This window comes from Phragmites australis, chromosome 14, assembly GCF_958298935.1.
Source record: "Phragmites australis chromosome 14, lpPhrAust1.1, whole genome shotgun sequence".
In the NCBI taxonomy this organism is placed as follows: Eukaryota; Viridiplantae; Streptophyta; class Magnoliopsida; order Poales; family Poaceae; genus Phragmites; species Phragmites australis.
This window is the reverse complement of record NC_084934.1, coordinates 30484603-30508657: the sequence shown is the minus strand read 5'-3', so window position 1 is coordinate 30508657 and position 24055 is coordinate 30484603. Positions and strand designations below refer to the sequence as shown.

Genomic DNA, 24055 nt, shown 5'->3' with positions numbered 1-24055 from the left:
GAGTATTGTTTTATTGTACTTCAAAGTATACTAAATGAACTAGAGGGGAGTTTATTTAGTACTTTCTCTATTTCTTTTATAGGACGTATTAGGATTTGAAAAAGTCTTTTAAAATATATTTTGATCATTAATTTTTCTTACAATGTATTATCAATTGCTACAAAATCAATATCTTATTAAAAAATGCGTGAAATACGAATCTATTGGTACATCATTTGTACAATAAACATGCACATAATTTGACTCATTGTTGATCAAAATTTAACTTTCATAATCCTAAAACGCCCTATATTTTGAAATGGAGGGAGTAGTATTTTTTTACTTAGCTTCCATCTGTGCTACTGTGGTTTCATGTTATTCGTCATTTCTGATACAAGAATATATATATAGGAAAACTAACATGTACTCCTGTGAGTACATACTCTCTACTATGATAGACCACATAAATAAATTGGATATACTCCTTTATCATTATGAGTATACTTATATACTCATTTTAAGATACTCAAATGTGAACTATATAAAAAAATAGAAAAGAAGTTCATCAATTTTATTAGATTTTGATAATACCTTTGTATTTGTACATAAAATGTAATACACTAAAAAAATATATCCAAACCAGCTAAAAACTATACATACCACTTAGATGATCTTATATACTCACATGTTACATATACTTTCTTGCACCCAGCAATCTGTCTTTCCATAAGACATGCTTCGTTTAGGGATGGAGTACTACATGCTATTGTACCTTGTCAAAGATTGTGTACGAGTAGGGTATGAGTCGATGCATATTGTCTTATGTACTGTAGCCATAGACAAGCAATAAATGCTTACAATGACCCTTATATGTGATGTACTTTACTTTCTTCAAAAACTAGCCAGGATTTATCAAGCTACCAATACATTTTTTTTCTAAGCCTAATGATTTCATTGAATTCCCTAATAACTACTTGCTGAAATTTTGTAGAATAAAATGACCACACCAAGCAACAGCTTCCGCAGGGAACCTCTGCCAAACATCAATGTCACAACTTTTTCAACTTTCACAGAGAATCCTATGCTCCAGCCCCCAGCCGAGCTCGTGCACTCAGTCCATGCACCAGCCCCCATCATTATGGCTCGACATGGAGCAAAATGAGGACCAGAAACAGTGGGTGGACATGGAGATACAGTGGAGGAGGGAAGGTTACCAACACCGCGAGTATGAGCGACATCAAGAGGAACTACGGATAAAACGGCGGGAGTAGGAGCGCATCAAGAACACCACGAAGGAGCGCGCCGCGGCTCAAATATGTGAAGCAGAGAGGGAAGGAAGCGGAGAGAGGGTCTATCGCGCTAAGGCCGGGGGGGAGGGGCGATGCCCTAAGAAAAGACAAATATCCTAGGTGCACTCATTATAGAGCATCTATTGTATCCTGATCTATTTTCATTCTCTAAGGCATATTAGGTTTAACAGTAGCACGCTATTAGGTTAGTTTTTAGGCATACCGTACATGTCAATATTTATTGTCATCTCTTTACGATTATGATCCATTCGTGCAGCGATAAAAAATCCCATATCCCATAAAATGTTTATTAGCGTATGTAAACTTCGTGCCAGGTTATATGATATTTGTGCTTCATAACTACTATTGTTCGACAAATTAAATTTTATATTCTCACAAAATCACTTCGTACAAAAAGTTCCACACACTTTTACACCAACTAAATAAAAAAATTGAGAAAATTAATGTGCAATATTTTTCAATGTACCGAATACAAATTCTATTAAAAAACTAATTATACATATAGTTTTGCAGTTGAATTGGATCGAATGAAGGTCTTATTCATTCAGCGAGCGAGGCTTTCCTCTACTCGATTATTAAATTCGCTGCCAGCTAGGGCCTATAAGGTGTCACCCGTACAACTGTCGAGATCTTGTTCTCGCCCGTAGGGTAACTTCATTATTTTTGAATCGATCATATTTGGTTATCCCTTTGACTTGGATAGACTTTATTATTTTTGAAACGGACATGTAATCTTGAAAAATTTAGAATATATATATATATATATATATATATATATATAATTACTAATGAAGTATATTTAAAGTGATAAAGAAGTATAACACACGTGTAAAAGTGGTATATGAGAGGTAGGAGTACATACACCCAGGAGTACATACTAGTTTTCCTATATATATATATATATATATATATATATATATATATATATATATATATATATATATATATATATATATATAATTCACAGTCTGAAGCCTCCTCCGCTTTTCTGTCCTTTTATTCCTGCCTTGGATTGCGATAACAACATGTTGTTGTGGTGTATTCTTGCCTTGGATTCTGGTGGCCTTCCCTCTCCCCAATTCCTCCTCCGGCTTGGCCTCCCTTCTCTCACCTTTTCTATTCCTTGGCTGCTGATGCTTTCAGATGTTCTTCCACATCTCCTTATTGCGTGGGAGCTTTTTCTTTTACTCCGCTCCTATCCATGCTTCTTTGGTTGGACATTGCTTGGGCTGCGCACCAAGGACTTGATGCTGTGTTGGTTGGGGTTCAGGTCAGGTCAGAAATTGTGGTGAGCAGTGTACCTAGCTGACTGTGCTACCTGCTGCTGGATGAACATTGCCTTTGAGATACTGCAAACTTCATTTTTCGTCCCCACTCCCCAGGGATCTCTGATTGGATCTGTATAATGAAATATCCGACTGATATGTTTGAAGTCGAAAACTTTGCCATCTGAAGGTGCCAAATTAAACAAGCATTAGTTTTGTTCCAACTAAACGCCAAGCAACCGGATGGATTGTGGAAGCAAAGGCAACAACGGCACAGATCAGGGGTGGTTGGAGTATTTTTCTTATTTATTTATTTTAGATCAGGTCCTCTTATCTAGAGGAGCTCTAACCCCGGCTCACTCCCACCTTAGAGATTTTGCCATGGAACTACCTATACGTCCGCGGGTGGTTGGAGTATTAGGTAGCAAAATTAGCAAACACCTACTAAATCCAAATCCAAATCAGAATAAAACACTTGTCGCTTCCTCAATCCGGCGTCTGCACATGGTTGCACTCAACATTTGTGTGCACTGCAATTTCTCCTTGCAGTGATAAGTCCCCTGTTGCAAGAAGCAGCAGGATATATGTGCATGCTGTAAGCATGATTGCTTGTCGGCATGGCAATGTCATGCTGACAGAACAAGCAAGTTCATGTTTGGTTTTGGTTGGGATTCCATTGCATGCAGCGTGTGGTGTGCTTCATCTTAATCACTGCTTTTGGCCATGGGTAGCCACATTAGCATGCCGATTACGCTATATTTATAATTTTATCAAATACTACCCATTTACAGTTTAGTCAGAAATGAAAATCGTACATATAAAGATTGCGAACTTTGTCATTTTGGCCTCACCCTTTTCCCTCTCCGGTTATAAGAAAAGAAGGCGCGCGTAGGATATACTAGTATATAACAACGTGGATTAGTTTAAATAAATTACAATCTTAATGACGTATTAGAAGACACTAGCTAGGCTGAGCAGAGACCAGAAGTAGAAAGAAATATAACAAAGAGTCAAGTATCTCTTTGTTCCTTTTGCTAGCTTTATACTTTTTCTTTTAGGGCTTGTTTAGTACAGCTCTACTCTAGATTTATCGACTCTACTTAGAAATTTAATATAAAGTAGATCTGTCATAGAGCTATAGCGTTTAGCTTGCAGCGTGACTTTAGATTTTGTAATAAGAGGTTTTAAAGGAATTGTCCATGGTACCTCTAAGTGTTTGCTTTAAATTGATGGATTTTTTTTTGCCACTCGTCTGTCCATTCCCAAGATAGCAAATAGTTATATCTGGCTTGGTCAAAGTGATATTCATTGGGAGTGCAAAGTAAGCCCAAGCCTTTGGATGTGGCGCCATGCAGCAGGCGGCAGGCAATTCACGGCGCCGCTTGCTCTGGCTCCTAGCGCGATCGCAAGAGAGTGACCGTTCTCCCCGTAATCAATCAGTCAGTCGTGCGTGCTTGCCGGACCTTTGCATATGCTGTCTCACTGTCTGCTCTGCTTATGCTGCTTCTGCATGCAGAGAGACTTTCGCCTGCTTGCACCTACGCTCACCGTGTAGGATCGATCACCAACAAGCTCGTACTCTTATTGTACACCATATACTCAAACTCGAATACTTCGATTACAAGTGTCATAGATACTCAATTAAGTCTATTACAACCATCAAGATCATAGATACTCAAATAAGTCAATTATACCATTACATACTTGAGTATATTGTGTGATTGCTTACCTAGAATTTAGATGGGATAAACTTAAATTGCCACTAAGTAGTACACGTTTACTTAGTACTCCTTTCGGTCATAAATACTTGCCACTTTTGATTTTTCATGATTTTTGATGTGTAACTTTGATCATTATTTTTTACTAGAATATTATTATAATATCTAATAAAATATAACATTAAAACAAGTGTTTTTTTAAGATAAATCTACGCATGTAATTTTTATGTTTCCAAATTACACATTTTGGGAGCTATTGTAAGTCGAAGTTTTAAAATTTTGACTAGATCTTAATCAAAATAACAAGTATTCATGACCGGAGGAAGTACAAATTTACAGGCATAACAACATTCTATTTAACTACAGCAGACAAACCAGCAAGGTGAAAAGGCTTTGGCTTTCCATGAATCCATGATGGCCATGGCAAAAGGAGCGGAACCGACAGCAGGACATGAACCGACATCAGGACATGACATCACCACTAGGCCATAGCATCAACAGAACAAAACAAGCATTATCACCAGCCATCAGTGTTGTCTTCTACTTTCTGAAAATGATGGTTGCATCTATTGGCACGGTTTAAAACAACTGCAATGTTATATTCAGTTTGTATTTCTGACAATTAATCCATGTTTCAAACAATTAACAGCATTTGAAAAACAGCTGCAAGGTTTAAAATTGGACAGAGCAGATTGCACAAGTTGTGAACAGTTGCATTGTTTGCAATCCTACCAACATTAACGGGTAGATCAAAATGAAAGAAAGAATGTTCTTAACTCAACAGAGCAGAAATTTCTCCAATGATAAGCTTGATTTGCAATGCATCAGAAATTTCTAGCCATAGAAAAGAAATATTCAGAGAGCCATGCGTCCCCTTGTGCTCAAATTCAGAGAGACATGTGCCCCCTTGCGTTTCAGAAAACATCCAGATAATAAAATTTCAGTTACTGGCATGCGAGACATGTGTCCCCTTGTGCTCAAATTCATCAAGTTCTAGTGCTCCACCCCTCAATCCGATCAAATACATCAATCCATGCTCCCATCGTGTCGTGTGACCCCCTGACACCAAAGCTAGGCAAGAAACCAAGCTTTGCCCGAAACGCCAGCACAACTAGCAGCAATCCAACAAGAGAAGCAAGCTAGAGTTGCTTACCAACTCCTCTGTGGCGGAGGGTGTAGGCCTCCTTTGTGAAAAAAATTTTGCTTACTAACAAGAGAAGAAACAAATCCAAATTGGAGTGGATCTGCAAACCACGCTAACACAGTACCAGCAGCGGTGGGCAGAGGTGGTCGGTGGCGATCGGCGGTGAGTTGAGGTGGGCGGTGGCGGGCGGCTGAGAGCTAGGGCAAAAATCGCCTGAGCAAAATCGAGCCAGGGGGAGGGGGTTAGGGGAGAGTGTGGGGCGGTGGTGGGAGCGCGGGGGTATTACCCCGTGGCAATGATGGGTAATTACCCATAACTTTATGAGAACATATGAAACTAGTGTTGGTGGAGTCCCCTTTTAGCTGCTCCACCAAAATGAATTAGGAGAGAAACTGCTCCATAGAGTTGGTTGCTCCATAAATTGATGGAGTTGAAGCTCTCCCAAACAGACCCTTAGTAGCACACACCATCCAATCTGTCAATCAAACCATCAAAGGCACCAAATAGCACCATTTTTCTAACAAAGGGTATGATGTTCACAAAATTTGAAATTAAAATATAACTTGTATGAGGAGAAACAAAATAGAGAAATTACATTAGGGGGGGGGGGGGCAGGCAAATTGACCTAATTTAAATAGTTCATAGTAGTAAACTTATGGTGATAAAGCTCTTGAGTTACGTCGTTGCATTGCCTACCCTAGAAATCATATAATCCCGCATGTGCATTATAGGGCAATGCATGTTAGCATCAAATGCAACCGCAAACTTTATGAAGTATAGAATGTATTGTTGACAGAAGTACCTGTGTTTGGGGGAGTGGCGCATGATGATGATCCACCGTCATATGTGTAAAATGACCTGGTGGAATTGTCGCCGCACTGTTGAGCATATGCCAGACGTGATCGGGGAACTCGAGCCGTGAACATCGTAGGGACAATGGGCGTTGACGTCGAGGAGGGGTGAGCTAGCCGAATAGTGGGGGTGGAGGAACAATGTCACTACTCGAGTTACAAGAGAGCATCTTCATGATCTTGATTGCATTCTCATAGATCCTCCCAAACAACAAATGCACCTTGCGTGAAGGGACCAATATTCCATGGCCTAGCCGCTGTCAACTTGTAGTCGTCTCCACCTCTATTTGCTGCATTACGTAGTTTAACACAAGTACTTTGGAAGTTAATATTAGGGTAGAATGATAGTTGGTGTGAAAAAAACATACCACTAACGCCCATGTCTATTCCCTATGCACCCAATACGCTTCTTGCACACGTGGTGCGTGAGTCGGCGGCACCTCGGACGCTGTGAATATGACTCGGGTCCGCATCTGAGGCAAGGAACCAACCTAGGTACTTCATGAAGGCCTTGCCATAGAGCGCCTGATCCTCCTGAACAACGTCCTCCAGAGCCTCATCCCAGAGCACTACCCACGACTCCACACATGATGCCCACAGGGTAGTTGTCGATGTACATTGCCGCATCATCCTGCAAGACGATACAATTTATTAGATGAGTAACAGTGCATGGATTAAGATTGAAAATAATACTTCGTAACAATTATAGGGGCCCTGTTATAGGCTCGGAGATTTTTTAACTTATCACTCGTTCAATGGGCGATAAGTTGTGTTGGGCTGTATAGATTGTTGCCACTCGCTGAACATGAGATATTTTGAACTTATCTCTTGTCCAATGGGCGATACGTTTTCAACCGTGGTATTGAGCTGACATGGTTACCACCGTGGTCTCTTCTTGCCCTCTGATTGGACGATAAAGCAGTCAGAGGACGATATTTAATTGTTAAATGGCGGACGAAAAGAGTATATTTATGCAATTTTTCAAAATGGTCACATATTTTTGCTAATTTTGGAAATAAAAAATTCGTTACTCCTACCGCTCGCTAATGAAAAAAAGGGGCCATTTGGGTCAGGCCCAACCATTCCTTCCCGAGGGATTCAACTCCAGAGCAATTCGAAATCCGCCCAGCGAGCGGGAAAAATATTTAATCCCCGAAAACCCCAGAGCGGACCCTTCCAAATTCGAAATCAAACTGCGACGCCGCAGCCGCACCGGATCCCGTCAGCTCCACATCCTCCTCCATCGCCGGCGGCGGCCTCTCGTCTAGAGGCGTCGCCCTCTACTTGTACTGGACTGCCGTTGGGTGGGGATCCATCCGCATCCGCCGGACTTGGATCGACTTCGTCTTTGGTGGTAAGTAACCCTAGCGAGCTTGGGCGGATTCCCTTGTTCAAACACAGTTGGGTTGGTGGTGGTTTTGCTTGCTGCGTGCTTCCATTCCCATGGTTCTACTTGGTCAGCGCGCAGGAAGGACCAATCCGCCCCAATTGCAACTAGGGTTTTCGTGTGGCTGCTGCCAGATGGGGATAGAGGATTACCATGTGATCGAGCTCGTCGGGGAGGGCTCCTTTGGGAAGGTCTACAAGGGCAGGCGCAAGTACACTCGCCAGGTTCGCCTCATTTGGACCCCTCCTTAGTCCAGAGCCTACTGGATTTGGGCCATCCGATGATTAGATGAATTGATCTGTGTGCCTTGGTATTTCATAGAGTTTGCTTTCTTCTGTTTCATTTTGATTCAGACTGTCGCGATGAAGTTTATTCTTAAGCACGGGAAAACCGATAAGGATATACACAACCTTAGGCAGGAGATTGAGGTAACTACTGCCTTTTGTCTTTCTATACTTCAAATTGGGTCTGCTTGTTGTGGAAAAAATTGGGACTGCTTAAGAAAAGCTATAGAATTCAGGCACGGTAGCTGTAGCAATTCTTCTGTGCTTGTAAATGCATGTGATGTGAGGAAGGCCATTGGTAGTGTGAAATGTCGAGGGAAGTATCATCTGACCAATTTGTTCTCTGTGTGGGGATTAGTGGTTGGGGATGGGTGCAACGTGGGAGACACAGTTGTTAGATATGTGATGTTCATCTTCAACAACCTGATGACCGCACTACCGAGAGTAGAAGGAGAGAGGGGGGAGATGGATGGGTTCATACCTGAGACTCCAGTGGTTGGAGTAGGGTTGCTAGAACCCGCCATCTCTGCTTCGTCGGTGGAGCTCTGCGCTAGGGCAGCGACGGTCGGGGCAGAAGGGCTCGCCGGCGTCCGACGATGGTGACGTAGGCGCACGTAGTCCAGGGCGTGACGCAGAGGGCCAGGTGGAGCTTCCCGTCGGCACAGCGCCCCCTCCTCTAGATCGGTTAGGGTTTAGGTGTCGGTGGGGTGACTAGCGGCGCGGTGAACCTCGTGCCGAGCGCCCCGGCCCCCCACCTCTTTTTATAGCGCTGGCGACGGGGGCCCACCAGCCAAATTGGGCTGGACGCCCCCGATCAGGGCGCGGGTCAAGGTTCTAATTAAGCCGTTGGGCTTAATTAGTGAGAGATCAGTCTAACATTCTCCCCCTTGATCTCACTCTACACTTTTACTTTTAAACTTTTACTTTTATCCCATTCCATCACAGATAGTTGCATAGAGCATACTTCATCGTCACGGTCAATCGCCGATAGATTTGGTAGCTACAAGCACGTCTCTGTTTTGAAACAGATTCTTTGACTTTTGGGCCCTAGTAGTCCAGGAATCACAGGCTATCCCTTAACCCCATGCCGGCTACATGTTCCTTGAACACGTTGGGTGGTAAGCCTTTCGTTAGCGGATCCGCGAGCATCCTTGATGTACTTATATGCTCGAGACTTATGATTTGATCCCGGACTTTATCCTTCACAACGTAATACTTTATGTCAATGTGTTTGGCAGCACCACTTGACTTATTGTTGTGAGCGTACTGTACTGCCGGATAATTATCGCAGTATAACTTTAGTGGTCTATAGATGTCGTCAACCACCTTTAAACCGGGTACGAACTTCTTTAGCCAGTTCACCTGCCCCGTTGCCTCGTAACATGCTACAAACTCGGCATACATTGTGGACGATGTAGTGACGGTTTGTTTGGAGCTTTTCCATGATATTGCTCCTCCTGCGAGAGTAAACACGTACCCTGACGTGGACTTTCTATCATCTCCCGCATAATCAGAATCCGAGTACCCTACTATGTGCAAGGAATCTGATTTTCTGTACGTTAGCATGAGGCCTTTTGTGCCTTGTAAATAACGCAAGACCTTCTTTACCAATTTCCAGTGTTCTGGTCCTGGATTACTTTGAAATCTGCCAAGTAATCCGGTGACAAAAGCTATGTCAGGGCGTGTACAAACTTGCGCATACTGTAAGCTCCCGACAGCTGAAGCATATGGTACCACTTTCATTTGATCGATCTCGTATTGATTCTTTGGGCATTGAAAATCCCCATATCTATCGCCCTTGACTATGGGTGCAGGTGAGGCACTACACTTATGCATACTGAACTTTTTCAAGACCTTTTCTATGTATGCCTTTTGTGACAGTCCTAATACCCCTTTGCTTCTATCTCGGTGTATCTCAATTCCCAGAACATATGCAGCTTCACCGAGATCTTTCATATCAAAGTTCGAGGACAAGAACTTCTTTGTTTCTTTCATTAGGCTGACATCACTACTCGCAAGCAAGATGTCATCCACATATAAGATCAGAAAGATATACTTTCCACTTTTAAACTTTGAATATACACAATTGTCCTCTACATTTTCTTTGAACCCAAACTGTCTTATTGTCTTATCAAACTTCAAGTACCACTGCCTTGAAGCCTGTTTCAACCCATAAATGGATTTCTTTAAGCGGCATCCCAGACGTTCTTTTCCTTTTACGACAAAGCCTTTCGGTTGTGCCATATAGACACTCTCGTCTAAATCCCCGTTAAGGAATGCTGTCTTTACATCCATTTGATGCAAGTCTAAATCATAGTGAGCTACCAGCGCCATTATGATTCTGAAGGAATCTTTACATGAGACTGGAGAAAAGGTCTCATTGTAATCAATCCCTTCTCTTTGCGTAAAGCCTTTTGCCACAAGTCGCGCTTTATACTTTTCTATATTCCCTTGGGAGTCATATTTTATTTTGTAGACCCATTTGCAGCCCACTGTTTTGGCTCCTTTAGGAATTACCTCTAAGTCCCAAACCTCGTTGGCACTCATTGATCTTATCTCATCTTCCATGGCCTCAAGCCACTTGGATGAGTGTTCGCTTCTCATGGCTTCTTCAAACGAGGTAGGATCACCTTCCATTTGAAACTCTTCGATGTTATACACTTTATAATCGTCAGGGATAGCTGATCTTCTCACTCTTTGAGACCTTCTAGGAGCCTCTACATTTGGAACATTTTCAAGTTGAGGCTGTTGTTGCTCCCCTTGATCTGTGGCAATAGCTTCCATGGGTTCCTGAAGCACAGGTTCCACATCTTCATTCGTTGTTGCCACAGGAGGGACAACCACAGGTGCTTGCATCACAGTGTCTTCCACTGTTGGTGCAGCTACAACGGGTAGTGAGAAGAATGGCTCATGAGTCAAACTCTCGAGCACATATTCCCGCTTCTCCTCAAGGTCAAACTCTCGAGCTACCACGCTCCCCCTCATCATCTCATCTTCTAGGAAGATTGCGTGTCTCGTTTCCACAAACTTTGTATATCTATCAGGGCAGTAGAAACGATAACCTTTCGATCTTTCAGGATAGCCAATGAAATAGCAACTAACTGTTTTGGGATCTAGCTTCCCAATGTTTGGGTTAAACACCTTGGCCTCAGCTGGGCTCCCCCACACACGTAAATGCTTTAGTGAGGGTACTCTCCCTGTCCACAACTCATACGGTGTCTTGGGCACCGATTTACTTGGTACTTTATTGAGAATATGGATTGCTGTCTTTAATGCTTCTATCCATAGACCCAATGGTAGGGATGAGTAACTCATCATACTACGCACCATATCCATCAGGGTACGGTTACGCCTTTCAGCTACTCCATTTTGCTGAGGCTCGCCCGGTGTCGAATACTGGGCTACTATTCCATTTTCTTGTAAGAACCTTGCAAAAGGTCCAGGAATCTGTCCATACGGGGTATGACGACCGTAGTACTCCCCTCCACGGTCAGATCTGACTATCTTAATCTTTAAACTGTGTTGGTTCTCAACTTCTGCTTTGAATATCTTAAATTTATCCAATGCTTCTGTTCTTTCTTTAATTGGATAAATATAGCCAAAACGGGAGTAATCATCTGTGAATGTTATGAACGAGTCAAAACCATCCACACTTTTCACAGGAAATGGACCACATATGTCTGTGTGGATTATTTCTAATATTCCTGTGCTTCGTTTGGCATTTTTCTTAATTTTCTTTACATATTTTCCTTTTATGCAATCTCTGCATTGCTCTAAGTCTGCGAACTCTAATGGAGGAAGAATATCATTCTTTACTAGTCTCTCTATTCTCTCCCTCGAAATATGGCCTAAACGACAGTGCCATAATTTCGACGACGCATCTTGAGTTCGCTTTCGTTTTCTGTTTACATCCGCAGACGAGGATACGTTTTCACTATCACATATAACATTTACTTCATCACGTAGTGATAACAAATATAACTCATTTTGTAAGATAGCAATCCCAACACATGCATTATTGAATGTTATCTTACATTTGCCATTTCCAAAATGGCAATCATATCCATCATTGTCCAAACATGAAACACTAATCAAATTCCTCTGTAAAGAGGGAACATAAAGCACATCTCTAAGAATTAACGTGAATCCATCAGCAAGCTCCAGAGGAAGGTCGCCAATGGCTTCAACATCTGCTTGGACTCCATTTGCGACTTTAACGTGTCTTTCGCTTCTTTGCGTAGTCCTCGTCGAACGGAATCCCTGTAATGAGTTTGCAACATGAACAGTTGCTCCTGAGTCAATCCACCATGTAGATTTCGAATAACTCACATACAGGATTTCATTTATGAACGTAATAATGTTCTCACCTTTCTTTGCCATTATCATTTTCAAGAATTCGGGACAGTCTTTCTTGTAATGCCCCGTCTTCTTGCAATGAAGACACTGATCTTTCTCCACTGTGAATTTCTTTTGTTGATGCTGCATGGGGCCTTTGCCCTTGCCCTTTGGAGAGTTGGCATCGAAATTCTTTTTCTTGTTATTCTCTTTCACATAGTTGATGAAACCACCATGTGAAGCTTTTATCCTTTCCTCTTCTTGCACACACATAGCAATGAGCTTCTCTAAATCCCACTTCTCGGGCTGTATGTTGTAGTTCACAACAAATGTATCAAACTCTTTTGGCAAAGAAGCAAAAATCAAATGGATAAGGAACTCATCCTTTAGAGCCAGATCCATTGGTTTGAGCTTGGATGCCAAGTTGCTCATCCTCAGTATGTGCTCTCTTATGCCACTGCCTCCACCTGAGTATCTTTCTGTTACCAGCTGCTTTATCAGCTGGGTAGCATAAGTCTTTGAAGAGCCAGTAAACTGACTCTTTATTCTGTTCAGGTACTCAGTGACAGTGTCACACTCTGAGATCGAACCCACAATAGCAGGCTCAATCGTGTTCTTTATCACTGCCAAACATTTCTTGTTGGCAGTGACCCACTTCCTATGCTCAAGGTCATAGGCCATCTTTTGGGATTGATAATCCCTATCTCTGGTTGCCCAAGCGGCATCAGCCTCGTTTGTCTCCCTCACCGGTGCCACAGGATCTGTAGGACACGGTGTGGTGACTACCCAATCAACCTCATCCAAGATGAAGGCTAGGTCGATCTTCTTTTTCCACTCTGAATAGTTGTCACCTTTCAGAGTTGGAATCTCATTGATACAACCCATCAAGTTGTACCCTCCTGAAAATACAATTCAAATAATGTGAGAACATGAAATGACACCACAATTGCATGCCTTGATTGCAACGTTGGTTAAAATCAAAACATACAACTGTTCCCTGCACTAATTCTATATCACCGTTGGGCAAAATAGAATTAATACATGAGATTATACATTAATATTATTATAATATTGCTATTAATCAACGTTGGTCAGAATAATAACAAAATTATAATAATAATCATCATTTTCATTTCCAGAATTAAATTCTCCCGTTGGTTTGAATTTAATAATGAAAATACGCAGCGGAAAACAATTTTAAATACTTTATACTATTTTTTCAGAATTATTTCTAGACTTTATAATTTTCTGGGCAAAATTATCGTTGGATAATTTTTTTTTGCATAAAAATCACACCAATAATTCAATTTAAATACTTTCTGGAAAATGCTAAACAGTATAGATACTTTTATACTGTTGAAAACGCCATTTCGGCCTTGACAGCCTATCCATTTCACTTTCGGCCCGTTACTGTTGGGCCCAGCCGGAGATTTGGCCCGCTAGCGGCCCGCGGCGGACGCGCCCGCGACGGCCGACGCGCGCCCAGGCCGCAACCTGGGCCTGGGTCGCCAATTTGGCCCGTCAGCGCGCCCCCCCGCCCGCCCGCGTCGATCTCAGCCATTCATTTGGATCGGACGGCGCAGCGGCGATCTCGGCCGAACAAAACCCGACGTCGCCGCGCCCCTCGCCCTAACCCTAACCCATTCGATCTCCTCTCTCTCGCGAGACCGAGCGGCGACACGGTGGCGATCGAGGCGACCGGCGCCGGAGAGGAGAGACGGTGCCGCCGCGAGGCTCCTCGCCGGCGTGCGCGCTCCCCTAGGGGTGAGCGCGCCGCCGTCGAGTGGCTTCACGGTGGTGCCTGACCCCTTGAGCCCGCGGAGGAGGCGCTCGGGGCTCGGCTCTGTTCCGCACGCCGTCGAGCGGCGGTGCGAGTACTCTGCCGCCCACGGCGGTGATCTACGGCCAGAAGAGGTGAGAGATCCCCCCCCCTTCTAGTCGAAGATGAACTGTTAGGGTTAGGGTTTGGTTGTGGGCTCTGATACCATTGTTAGATATGTGATGTTCATCTTCAACAACCTGATGACCGCACTACCGAGAGTAGAAGGAGAGAGGGGGGAGATGGATGGGTTCATACCTGAGACTCCAGTGGTTGGAGTAGGGTTGCTAGAACCCGCCATCTCTGCTTCGTCGGTGGAGCTCTGCGCTAGGGCAGCGACGGTCGGGGCAGAAGGGCTCGCCGGCGTCCGACGATGGTGACGTAGGCGCACGTAGTCCAGGGCGTGACGCAGAGGGCCAGGTGGAGCTTCCCGTCGGCACAGCGCCCCCTCCTCTAGATCGGTTAGGGTTTAGGTGTCGGTGGGGTGACTAGCGGCGCGGTGAACCTCGTGCCGAGCGCCCCGGCCCCCCACCTCTTTTTATAGCGCTGGCGACGGGGGCCCACCAGCCAAATTGGGCTGGACGCCCCCGATCAGGGCGCGGGTCAAGGTTCTAATTAAGCCGTTGGGCTTAATTAGTGAGAGATCAGTCTAACAACAGTCCCCCATGTTTTTACTGAAACCCAACAAACGCAAACAATATATTCGAAATTTCCTAGTGAAAGGTACATTGGATGGGTTCTTTTGTATGGAAGAATTGAAATTCATATTCATGAAGTTTTGCAGTAGTTGCTCAGTAATTGTGTAGCTTACCGTAGTGTTTCTTATCTCATCCTAACCATCTTACTGTGAACTTCATTGGAAATTTTGTAGATTCTCAGGAAACTCAAGCATGAGAACATAATTGAAATGATTGATGCTTTTGAAACCCCTCAGGAGTTTTGTGTTGTCACAGAGTTTGCTCAGGTACGCAAGAACTTGGTTCGTTTACAGTGTGCTTTCTCATCATCTATTGGTTTCAGTGGATTTGGGTTGGCTTACTTTCAGTGAAAATGCTTGTCTCAGGGAGAACTGTTTGAGGTGCTTGAGGATGATAAATGCCTTCCAGAAGAACAAGTTCAGGCGATTGCTAAGCAGCTGGTATGCACTCAACTATTTTTAGTTCTTCATGCACCATAGCAGTCCATAGTGTTTTTCTTCTTCCTTGGTTGCCTTCATGGATTCAGCTCAACTCATTTCAGGTAAAAGCGTTGTATTACTTGCACTCCAATCGTATTATCCACCGGGATATGAAACCTCAGAACATTCTTATAGGGAAAGGATCAGTTGTAAAGGTACATTCTATTTCATGTTGGCATGTATACGGCTATCCGCTGACAATGGCTGATTATCTTTTCTACATTTGCTGAAAGTTTTTATTAGTTGGTCAAAATATCTTTCTTTTTCATATACATGATAATATGATATGCTTCAAAGTAAATTCTCTACAAGATGTTATTCTCGAGATTCTACTGTCAATCATTTGCTTCTATGCAATTGTATACATATTCGATTCAGTGCATACAATCCTATATTCCGTGCTTCAATGCAATTTATCGATTGCATCGAACTTTTATGGTCACACTGTATTGTGTGTTTCAGTTTTCTCTTAAGTTTCTTTCAGTATGATGTTGCCTAGCTGTGTCTAATCATATTCCCTGCAGGAGTATTCATGTCAGTAACCATAATCCATTCCTTGAATACCTAAGATGTTAAGTTCAATCACTGTTGTTTATTGCACCTTGGTTTACTGTGTTAGTTTTCATTCTCATCCATTACATTACACTGGTTAAAACTTCATTCGTGTTCATTCTTTCTTATTCACAGCTTTGTGACTTTGGGTTTGCTCGTGCTATGTCAGCTAATACTGTTGTATTACGCTCCATAAAAGGTATTTTTCGCATGTTCACATGCTAGCTAAGATTCTTTAGAAATTGTTTCCTGTCTTGTAGCCTTTAGGTAAAATCTACATGCATTTGTTTGATATGTTTCATTTTTCTATTGATCACTGATCTCTGGGTCATGGAAATCCCTTCATCTAGCCACATGTTGCCTATCGGCAGAGGCTCAAACATTTTGATTTTCCAAACTAAGGGTAATGACGAAGATTTAAAAGTCATGTGATAGAGCTGTATTGTCGTCGTCTTTTTGAAAGCTGCACTATTGTAGAACATCGGCACGTAGCTAACTTACCAAGGGATGTATCCCAACGTGTTTGCTTCAAATTGAAGTTGTCTATACAGTGTCACACGGTTGATCCTAGACTCCCTACTTTCCAAAACAAACTGGCCGTTGCTGTACACCGCAATTTTTCATAAGATGCTATCTCCTTTCAATTGAGCTGCTCCTTAGTGGTTCATGCTTAGGTTATTGTGGCATATGGTATATTGATATTGGTTGTTATAAATATCTTCTCATGAGTCCCTTTTCCTAGCTGTCCATTTTATTAGGCTTGTTTTTCCTTTGCAGGAACACCTTTATATATGGCTCCAGAGCTGGTTAGGGAACAGCCATACAACCACACAGCAGATTTATGGTCCCTTGGGGTCATCTTGTATGTGCATCCTTGTTTTCTTTATCTATATTTGGTTACTTTTGAAATCTTTTCTTGCTAGTGTATTTTGAATGTCATAGTACCATGTTTCTTTTTGTGTCACTTGCAACCTAAGTGTATTGCTGGCCTGTGGCACACAGTTCAACTTGGTGCCATCTGCTTGCTTTGTGTTTGATAGTCTATCTACTTTCATCAAGCTAAATTTACTGTTTGGTTGGCCAGGTATGAACTGTTTGTTGGACAGCCCCCTTTTTATACAAATTCGGTCTATGCACTTATACGGCACATTGTCAAGGTTACCATGCTTATTTAGTTATTTTATTTGTGATACTTGCCTTTTTGTCATTGTCAAACCTGATTTAAGATTTCTGCAATGTGGCAGGATCCTGTCAAATATCCAGATAATATGAGTGCAAACTTCAAAAGCTTCCTGAAGGGTTTACTAAACAAGGTCATAAACGACATCCCCCCCCCCCCCCCCCCCGACCACAGCTATTGAGTTAATTCATTCCTCTTTTCTTTTCTAATGCTGTGTATGATGGAATAGGTGCCTCAAAGTAGATTAACCTGGCCAGCATTGTTGGAGCACTCATTTGTCAAAGATGATCTAATGGAATCGGTAGCTGTAAGTATCTTCGGTTATGTGCTATGATAAATAAAGGAATTCTAGTTTTTAATAAATTAGTAGTTTGAATATCACAAAAATTACATAATAAAAGCATATCATTATTATTTTACGTAGGACACTCGAACTACACCTTTTGAAGTGAAAGGATCTGAGGATACTCGGAAAGCAGAAGAAATTCAAGCATCAAGGAACCAACCTTCCCCGGCTGATCCGCAAAGTAGGCAATTTAAACACCAAACTCATTTTCTTCTGCTTCGGCATTGTTTCTTTAAGTTCTATATGTCTAACTGATTTTCATGTTTGGCAGGTAGAAATGCTATTACCAATAGGGAAGATACCTCCGATAAACTAAAAGGCAACAGAAAACTAGATGACCCTATGCGAGCTACAGAGAACCATCATGTTTCATCTGCTGGTGGTGTGCCTGAAAGCTGCACTCTCCCAGGCAAGTTATTATCCAAACAAAAATCCAAATTGCTACTTCTAAGTAGTGTTTATGGGGGCAGTGGTGTTGACCAGAACAGTCATGTTTTTTTGTTGCCTGGCGTATACAATTAGGTGATCTTTGTAAATACTTCATTGCAGAGTGTACTGCTTTAGATAAGCTGGAAAAAGCTTCGCAAACAGTAAAAGGTGCAAGCAGCATTATTGAAGATAGTGAAGCACTGTTAACCATTCTCGGTCCTATCAAAATTTGGTTGAGTAATCCTCCAAGTTCATCCAGGTAGATTTGTGCTTATGCTTTTCCATTCCTCATGGACTACTCAGATGTTCTTTTCTTTCTTGCAAACATGGACAAAGAAAATGGTTAACCAATATTAATATGGTTGCTACCCACTATGCACATATTTTCTCAAGAATAGGGTTCATCCTTTATTGTGTTGGCTGCATCTATCTGATCACTTTTCATGTATGCACTCTACCAATTTGACATCAATTCAGTGGTAGTTTCCAATCAATAAAGCATTTAGGTTGTCTACAGGCGTTACATCAGATAGAATATTTGGATGAGAACATTGCTTCACGTAACTAGTGCTGTTCAACTTTATACCAAACTGAAAATACCACACCGAAACTACCAAACCGTACCGGTCAACTCGGTTTTACCGGTTTCATCTAGAGCAAAAGTTGCAATTGTTCTTTCTTCTGGTTTCATAATGCCAAGTTCCCAATTTCAAGTTTTCAACCTATGCTTGGTTCAACTTTTACAGGGAACTGAATATTGATGGAGCAAATCAGTCACTCAGAATTGTTAAAAATTTAATTGACGCTGGGCCATGCCAATCTTATGCAGCAATTGACATCTGTATGCTTCTTGAGTTTACAAATCTCATTATCAGAACTAAGCTTTCAGATGCTTATGGCCTTGTGGTGAAGGTACTTTCATCATTCAAACTGTGGGTTCTTTTCTCTACAAATCTTGACACATTCTAGTAAAGTAGAAAATTAAATTAAAGTAACCACTCTTCTTTTGACATACCATATCACACAAATAGGTTCTGCAATTTTCAGTTTTGGAAAGAGAAAAGTAATTGACGCTTTATTAGGGATGTCTTGGATGGTATAACTTGTCTTATATAACCATGTTTTTATTGGCAGTGCCTAGCAATTGCACGCAAGCTACTTGATACAAGTGATGAGGTTATTTTAAGTTCTTATGACAGACACTGGTCCTCCCTGTATGAGCTTTATTCACAGGTAACACTTTGCTACTCACTTTAAGTTTTGTCATCACCTATGTTTACCCCTTTTTATCTTGACTTGTGTAAGGGTTTTGATCTGCAGATCCTGGTTTCTACAGTGGATCCATCTGGAAGAATTTCTCGTGAGTCAACTGCATGCCTTGCTCTGATGTTAACTCGGGTTATTTCTGGGTTGAAAGCAAGTATGTCATCTGAAGGCTCGAAGCCAGTGGAGGAAAGTCTCCTCAAGATCATTGATCACGCAAGGAGGTCGCAATTACTGGAACTCTTGTGTGAATGTCTAATAGCTTCAGGATCAGCAATAATATCAGGCTCTACGAACATGGTACCTGCAGCTTGCGAGGCATGCAAGGCTATTTGGTATCTAGCTCATGCTGTTGACATAATGTCCATTAGTGCACACCATTTTTCATTTCCATTAGCTAACTCATGGCGACAAGTTCACTCAATGCTGGATAGTAAAATCCAAGAGCAAGGTTCAATGGCAGATTCAAACTCTACCAATCTGATAAACGTATTTGTCAAATCGTTTCTGGCCTCACGACCAATGCAGGTTGCAGTTTACCACTGCTTGCATAACGGTCTAGAATCAGCTATCCATGCTTGTCTTCAGGTAATTCTCTCATGCTTGTTGACTACGAAACCATAAGTTTTCTCTCAACATGTTTCTTTTCAATGGTGGTAGATATCCTTTTCTGTAGGCCTAGTGGAAAGTTAAGAAGATGAGACAGAATTATGTTCTTACTCTCTAACATACTCCATTTAGTAAATTTCATTGCCATGGTGGAAACATCATTGCATGTTTCTCCGTCACAGAGTTGAAGTATATTTACACAAATGTGGGTTGTACTTTGCTCTGATTTTTCTTAGAATCTTGCAGTAAAAATGTAAAACTAAATTGTAGAAATTAGGAATGGTTACACGGTTGATTGAACATCCTTATCCACCAAAACTGTTAGGGGTAGCACAGGGAACTTGCTGAATTAACTCCTTGGAATTGCAGTCCTGACTGTGGGTCAATACTGTGGTAGCCTTAACCTCATAGAATTACAAAGCATGCCAGTTCTAGTTAGTTGCATTGTCAACAGCAATATTGTGAAAAATCCCATTTAAGAATTTATTTTGGCATTTCAGTTGGCGCCTAAATAATTATTAAGACTACACATTTCTTAGTTCTTACTCTTCAGTTCACATACCACATTTTTCAATGTGATGAAATAAAGCGACATAGTGTCTTGTTACTGATCTTACATCTGTTGTATTGATTCTTAATGCATCTACATGCTGCTTTTCAGCTTATCTCAAGGGCCTGTCTGCAGAACATGTCTTTCTGTGCCATTAGTTGTCGTCCATTGAATTCACCGTCTGATGTTGATGAAGTAGAATATGGTGGAGATGGAACAATTGTATCCGACATGTTTTCGTTGTTGTCACTGTGTGGATCATATTTAAACAAGGAATCCAAGCAGAACAGCAATCAGAAATGCAAACTATCCAACCCCCATGCCCTAGTAGTGCACTGCTGCCTTGCATTAGCCACAATAGCTGCATGTTTGAAGTCACAGGGGGAATCTTCAGCATCAATTATCCTAACGAGTTCCCAGAAGAAACAGCGGTCCCGGCTTTCAGTTCTTGCACATCTCTCGTCAGTTGATGATACAGTCAAAAGTTGCCTTCAGCCACACTGTGCATCTGCAATGCTCGCACTGTCATCGCTTGTTTCACTTGAAAATGGAGGTCAAACCAGATCTTCTCTTTGTGAAACTGCCCTTGCTTTGTTTCCTCGTATGGCAACACTGCACACATTGTTGAAGCTTTGGTTATCTGATGGAAGCGAGGCACTTTGTCGGTATAATGCTGGCTTGCTTAATCTTTTTGGACTCCGTGATGGAAGTATTGGGCTGTTAGAGACAAGACTGAAATGGGGTGGGCCATTGGCCATTGAACAAGCCTGCTCAGTTGGCATCCCACAACTCCTAATTCGCTTGCTTACTGATGGATTCTCAAAAGAGGCATCTGATGGGAGAGATGGTTCAACAAACCGCAGTGGTTTGTCACCATTGGGAGTTGTCTGGACTCTTTCTGCTTTATCTCAATGCCTTCCTGGTGGAGTTTTCCGTGAATTTTTGTATAGAAGGGATCAGTTAAAGCTCTTAACTGACTTGTTGTCTGATATACACCTCAAGGCATTGGCAGCTTGGACGGGTCTTGGTGGTGGAAAGAGGGGAGTTCGGGAGCTGATAAACTCTGTTGTCGATATCTTGGCATTTCCATTTGTTGCGGTGCAGAGTTCTCCAAACATGCCATCAACATCCGCATCCATCAATAGTGGCTTCCTTCTTAATGTTGCGTCACCTGGTGGACGGATCGGTGCTGAGAATAAGGAAATGCTCAAAACTATCGAGCATAATATGCCTCAATACATTCAAGTTCTGCTAGAGGTATGATTAGTTGACTCTACTTTTTCTTGTTTATCAGTGAACATGTCCATGATTTTCTCTCTTTCTACAGGTTGGCATTCCTGGGTGTATGCTTCGCTGTCTTGACTATGTCGACATGGAAGATCTAGCGAGGCCCCTGGCCATTGTGGCAAAAATGGTGGGCTACCGGCCGCTTGCTTTGCAGCTTCTTAAAGAAGGCCTTCTAGATCCAAGTAGAGTAGCAGCATTACTCGAGTGTCCTATTGCAAAGGAGACTTTGCTTGATTTCCTCATGATAATTTCTGATCTTGCTCGGATGTCAAAGGTTTGTCATTTCCTGGCTTGTATGCGCTTTTCTTGGTCTCTTTGATGACCAGGAAATATGTTATATTGTGATGTCAAAGCTTTGTTGGATTTACATATTGACACATTGTGCTTGTGCCCAGGACTTTTATGAACCCATTGATAAAGCTGGTCTTGTTGGATTTTTGAAGAACTTCTTATCGAATGAAGACCCTGATATACGAGCAAAAGCTTGCAGTGCCATTGGCAACATGTGTCGCCACAGCTCCTACTTCTATAGTCCACTAGTAAGGAAATATTATTTATTTATTTATTTGTAGACTGAAAGTCTACCCCAACTTGCTTGGGACTAAAAGGCTATGTTTGTTGTTGTTGTCGTCGTCATTGTTGTTTGCAGACTGAAAGTCTACCCCAACTTGCTTGGGACTAAAAGGCTATATTTGTTGTTATTGTCGTCGTTGTTTGCAGACTAAAACTGTATGCCAGAAATACTAACTTTGTTGTTGTCTGATAACAGGCGGCAAATAAGGCGATTCAGCTCGTGGTTGACAGATGTTCTGATCCTGACAAACGCACACGGAAGTTTGCATGTTTTGCTGTAAGTTTGTAAAACGCTTTAAAAGAATTGAACTTGAATGGCACTAATGCAGTTGAGACAGATTGAGCTAGTTGTTTAATTCTTGGCATTTCAGGTTGGCAATGCTGCTTATCATAATGACATGCTGTATGAAGAACTTCGAAGGTCCATACCTCAACTCACGAAGTTACTTCTTGGTCCTGAGGAGGATAAAACCAAAGGCAACGCAGCAGGCGCGCTCAGTAATCTGGTGAGGAACTCTGATATACTTTGCGAAGACATTGTCTCCCAAGGCGCTATTCAGGTTCGTGAAGTCTTGCCTATTACTCATCTAATCCCACTATGGCTCAATAAAACTGTTAAAATGCTTTGGTCTTGTGTCCTATGAAAAAGGCCGATTGTAGAACTTTGACATGCCTTTGTGACATAGCTCTCATTTCCTGACTTACTGTTGTGCAGGCGCTGCTAAAGATGGTCAGCAGTTACTCTACTGCTGCCCTGAGCCCCAGCAGGCGAGATGCACTTACTGAATCACCACTAAGAATCGTGCTCTTCGCTCTGCGCAAGATGTGCGACCATGCCATCTGCAGGAACTTCCTCCGATCCTCAGAGCTTCTACCGGTCATCCTTCACCTCCGGCAGTCACCCGATTCAACAATTTCTGAGTACGCTTCTGCCATCGCGGGTAGAGCGTACCAGGCTTAGACGTTCGCAAGTCTTGTACCCTGGGCATGATCATGCCACCGCGTCCACAATCTGCAATCGATCCTTTGTTGGAATTGTAATGTAGTATATGGTCTTAACTTACGGATCAATCAACCTACCAATTTGTGTATGTGTATAAGACTTGCCAAAAAAGAGAAATTCTCAGTTTCCTGTATGTACATACGCAGCACAAAAAACGCCCCGGAAAAATCTCAGCTACATGTCATTTCATATTTACTGCTAAGCACTACCAGATGCGAATTGGCGAACCCGAATCCTCTGGAGCGCCGAGGCAAATTAGAGATTGCAGCACTTCGGCTCAGTACGATGTGGGTTGCGCTACAGTTCTCTGTAGCGATCACTGTAGAAACAGTGACGAACTTACTGGACAGCTCTTTCGCTGCAGCGTATTTACTGTAGCAAAAGTTTTGGCGGTTAGATTGAAATCAACGGCTCCAAGTGGTCCTAATGCACTCCACTATAGTTGTCAAGGATCTTGATCCCTGTATGTCTGTTCCGACTCAGGTGGCAACTCCGGTAGGTGGTACCTCTAGAAGCCCATCCAGCCTTACCGGTGTGTGTTGTGTTGGGTCAGTTTCCTCAGCGGCAGTGAACGGAACACCGAATATTTTCCACAACGTTTTTTTATTTTCAAAACTAGTAGAATAATGTGTCCGTTTCAAAAAAAATATAAAAATAGGCGTTTCTCGCCTACTGAGCTGCCAAGAAATGCTTCTCACTGACAGAGCGAGAAATGCAAAGATGGAAAATATTCGGTGATTAAGAAGGAAAATGCAAAGATGACATACAAAATACGTGGTTTCAAAATACAACATGGGCCTAGAATTAAGTTTTTAAAATACTAAATTATTTATCATAAATATTAGTGAATTTTACAGAATTTGTAGGAATCAAAATTGAAGCTCTAAAAAACCTCGGTCGTCCTCTCCAGGCCGCTCCTCTCTCTCTCCCACTGGCGGAGGGTAATGGAGACCAAACTGGGCCTTGTCCCCCCCTTCTAAGTTGCTAAACATGT

At 42.3% G+C, this 24055-nt stretch overlaps 1 protein-coding gene across 1 annotated transcript; it reads left to right on the top strand.

Moving 5' to 3' along the window:
- Window positions 1-7397: 7397 nt before the first annotated feature.
- Window positions 7398-23218, top strand: LOC133891635 (serine/threonine-protein kinase TIO). The gene is made up of 23 exons (XM_062332367.1): window positions 7398-7621; window positions 7729-7878; window positions 8008-8082; window positions 14964-15056; window positions 15156-15230; window positions 15332-15424; window positions 15957-16020; window positions 16599-16683; window positions 16906-16978; window positions 17066-17134; window positions 17231-17308; window positions 17426-17528; window positions 17619-17756; window positions 17897-18035; window positions 18523-18688; window positions 18911-19009; window positions 19097-19627; window positions 20310-21455; window positions 21526-21759; window positions 21881-22024; window positions 22255-22335; window positions 22430-22618; window positions 22774-23218. The coding sequence occupies exons 2-23, from the start codon at window positions 7789-7791 to the stop codon at window positions 23017-23019; spliced, it is 4011 nt and encodes a 1336-aa protein (XP_062188351.1). The 5' UTR covers window positions 7398-7621; window positions 7729-7788; the 3' UTR covers window positions 23020-23218.
- Window positions 23219-24055: the final 837 nt, after the last annotated feature.

What these genes read in the sequence shown, in the direction of transcription:
- LOC133891635 (XM_062332367.1), top strand. Translation starts at nt 7,789, where the DNA reads ATGGGGATAGAGGATTACCATGTGATCGAGCTCGTCGGGGAGGGCTCC. An exon ending in TGGTCCCTTGGGGTCATCTT is followed by an intron (nt 16,684 to 16,905) that starts GTATGTGCATCC and finishes TTGGTTGGCCAG; the next exon opens with GTATGAACTGTTTGTTGGAC. An exon ending in CTATCCATGCTTGTCTTCAG is followed by an intron (nt 19,628 to 20,309) that starts GTAATTCTCTCA and finishes GCTGCTTTTCAG; the next exon opens with CTTATCTCAAGGGCCTGTCT.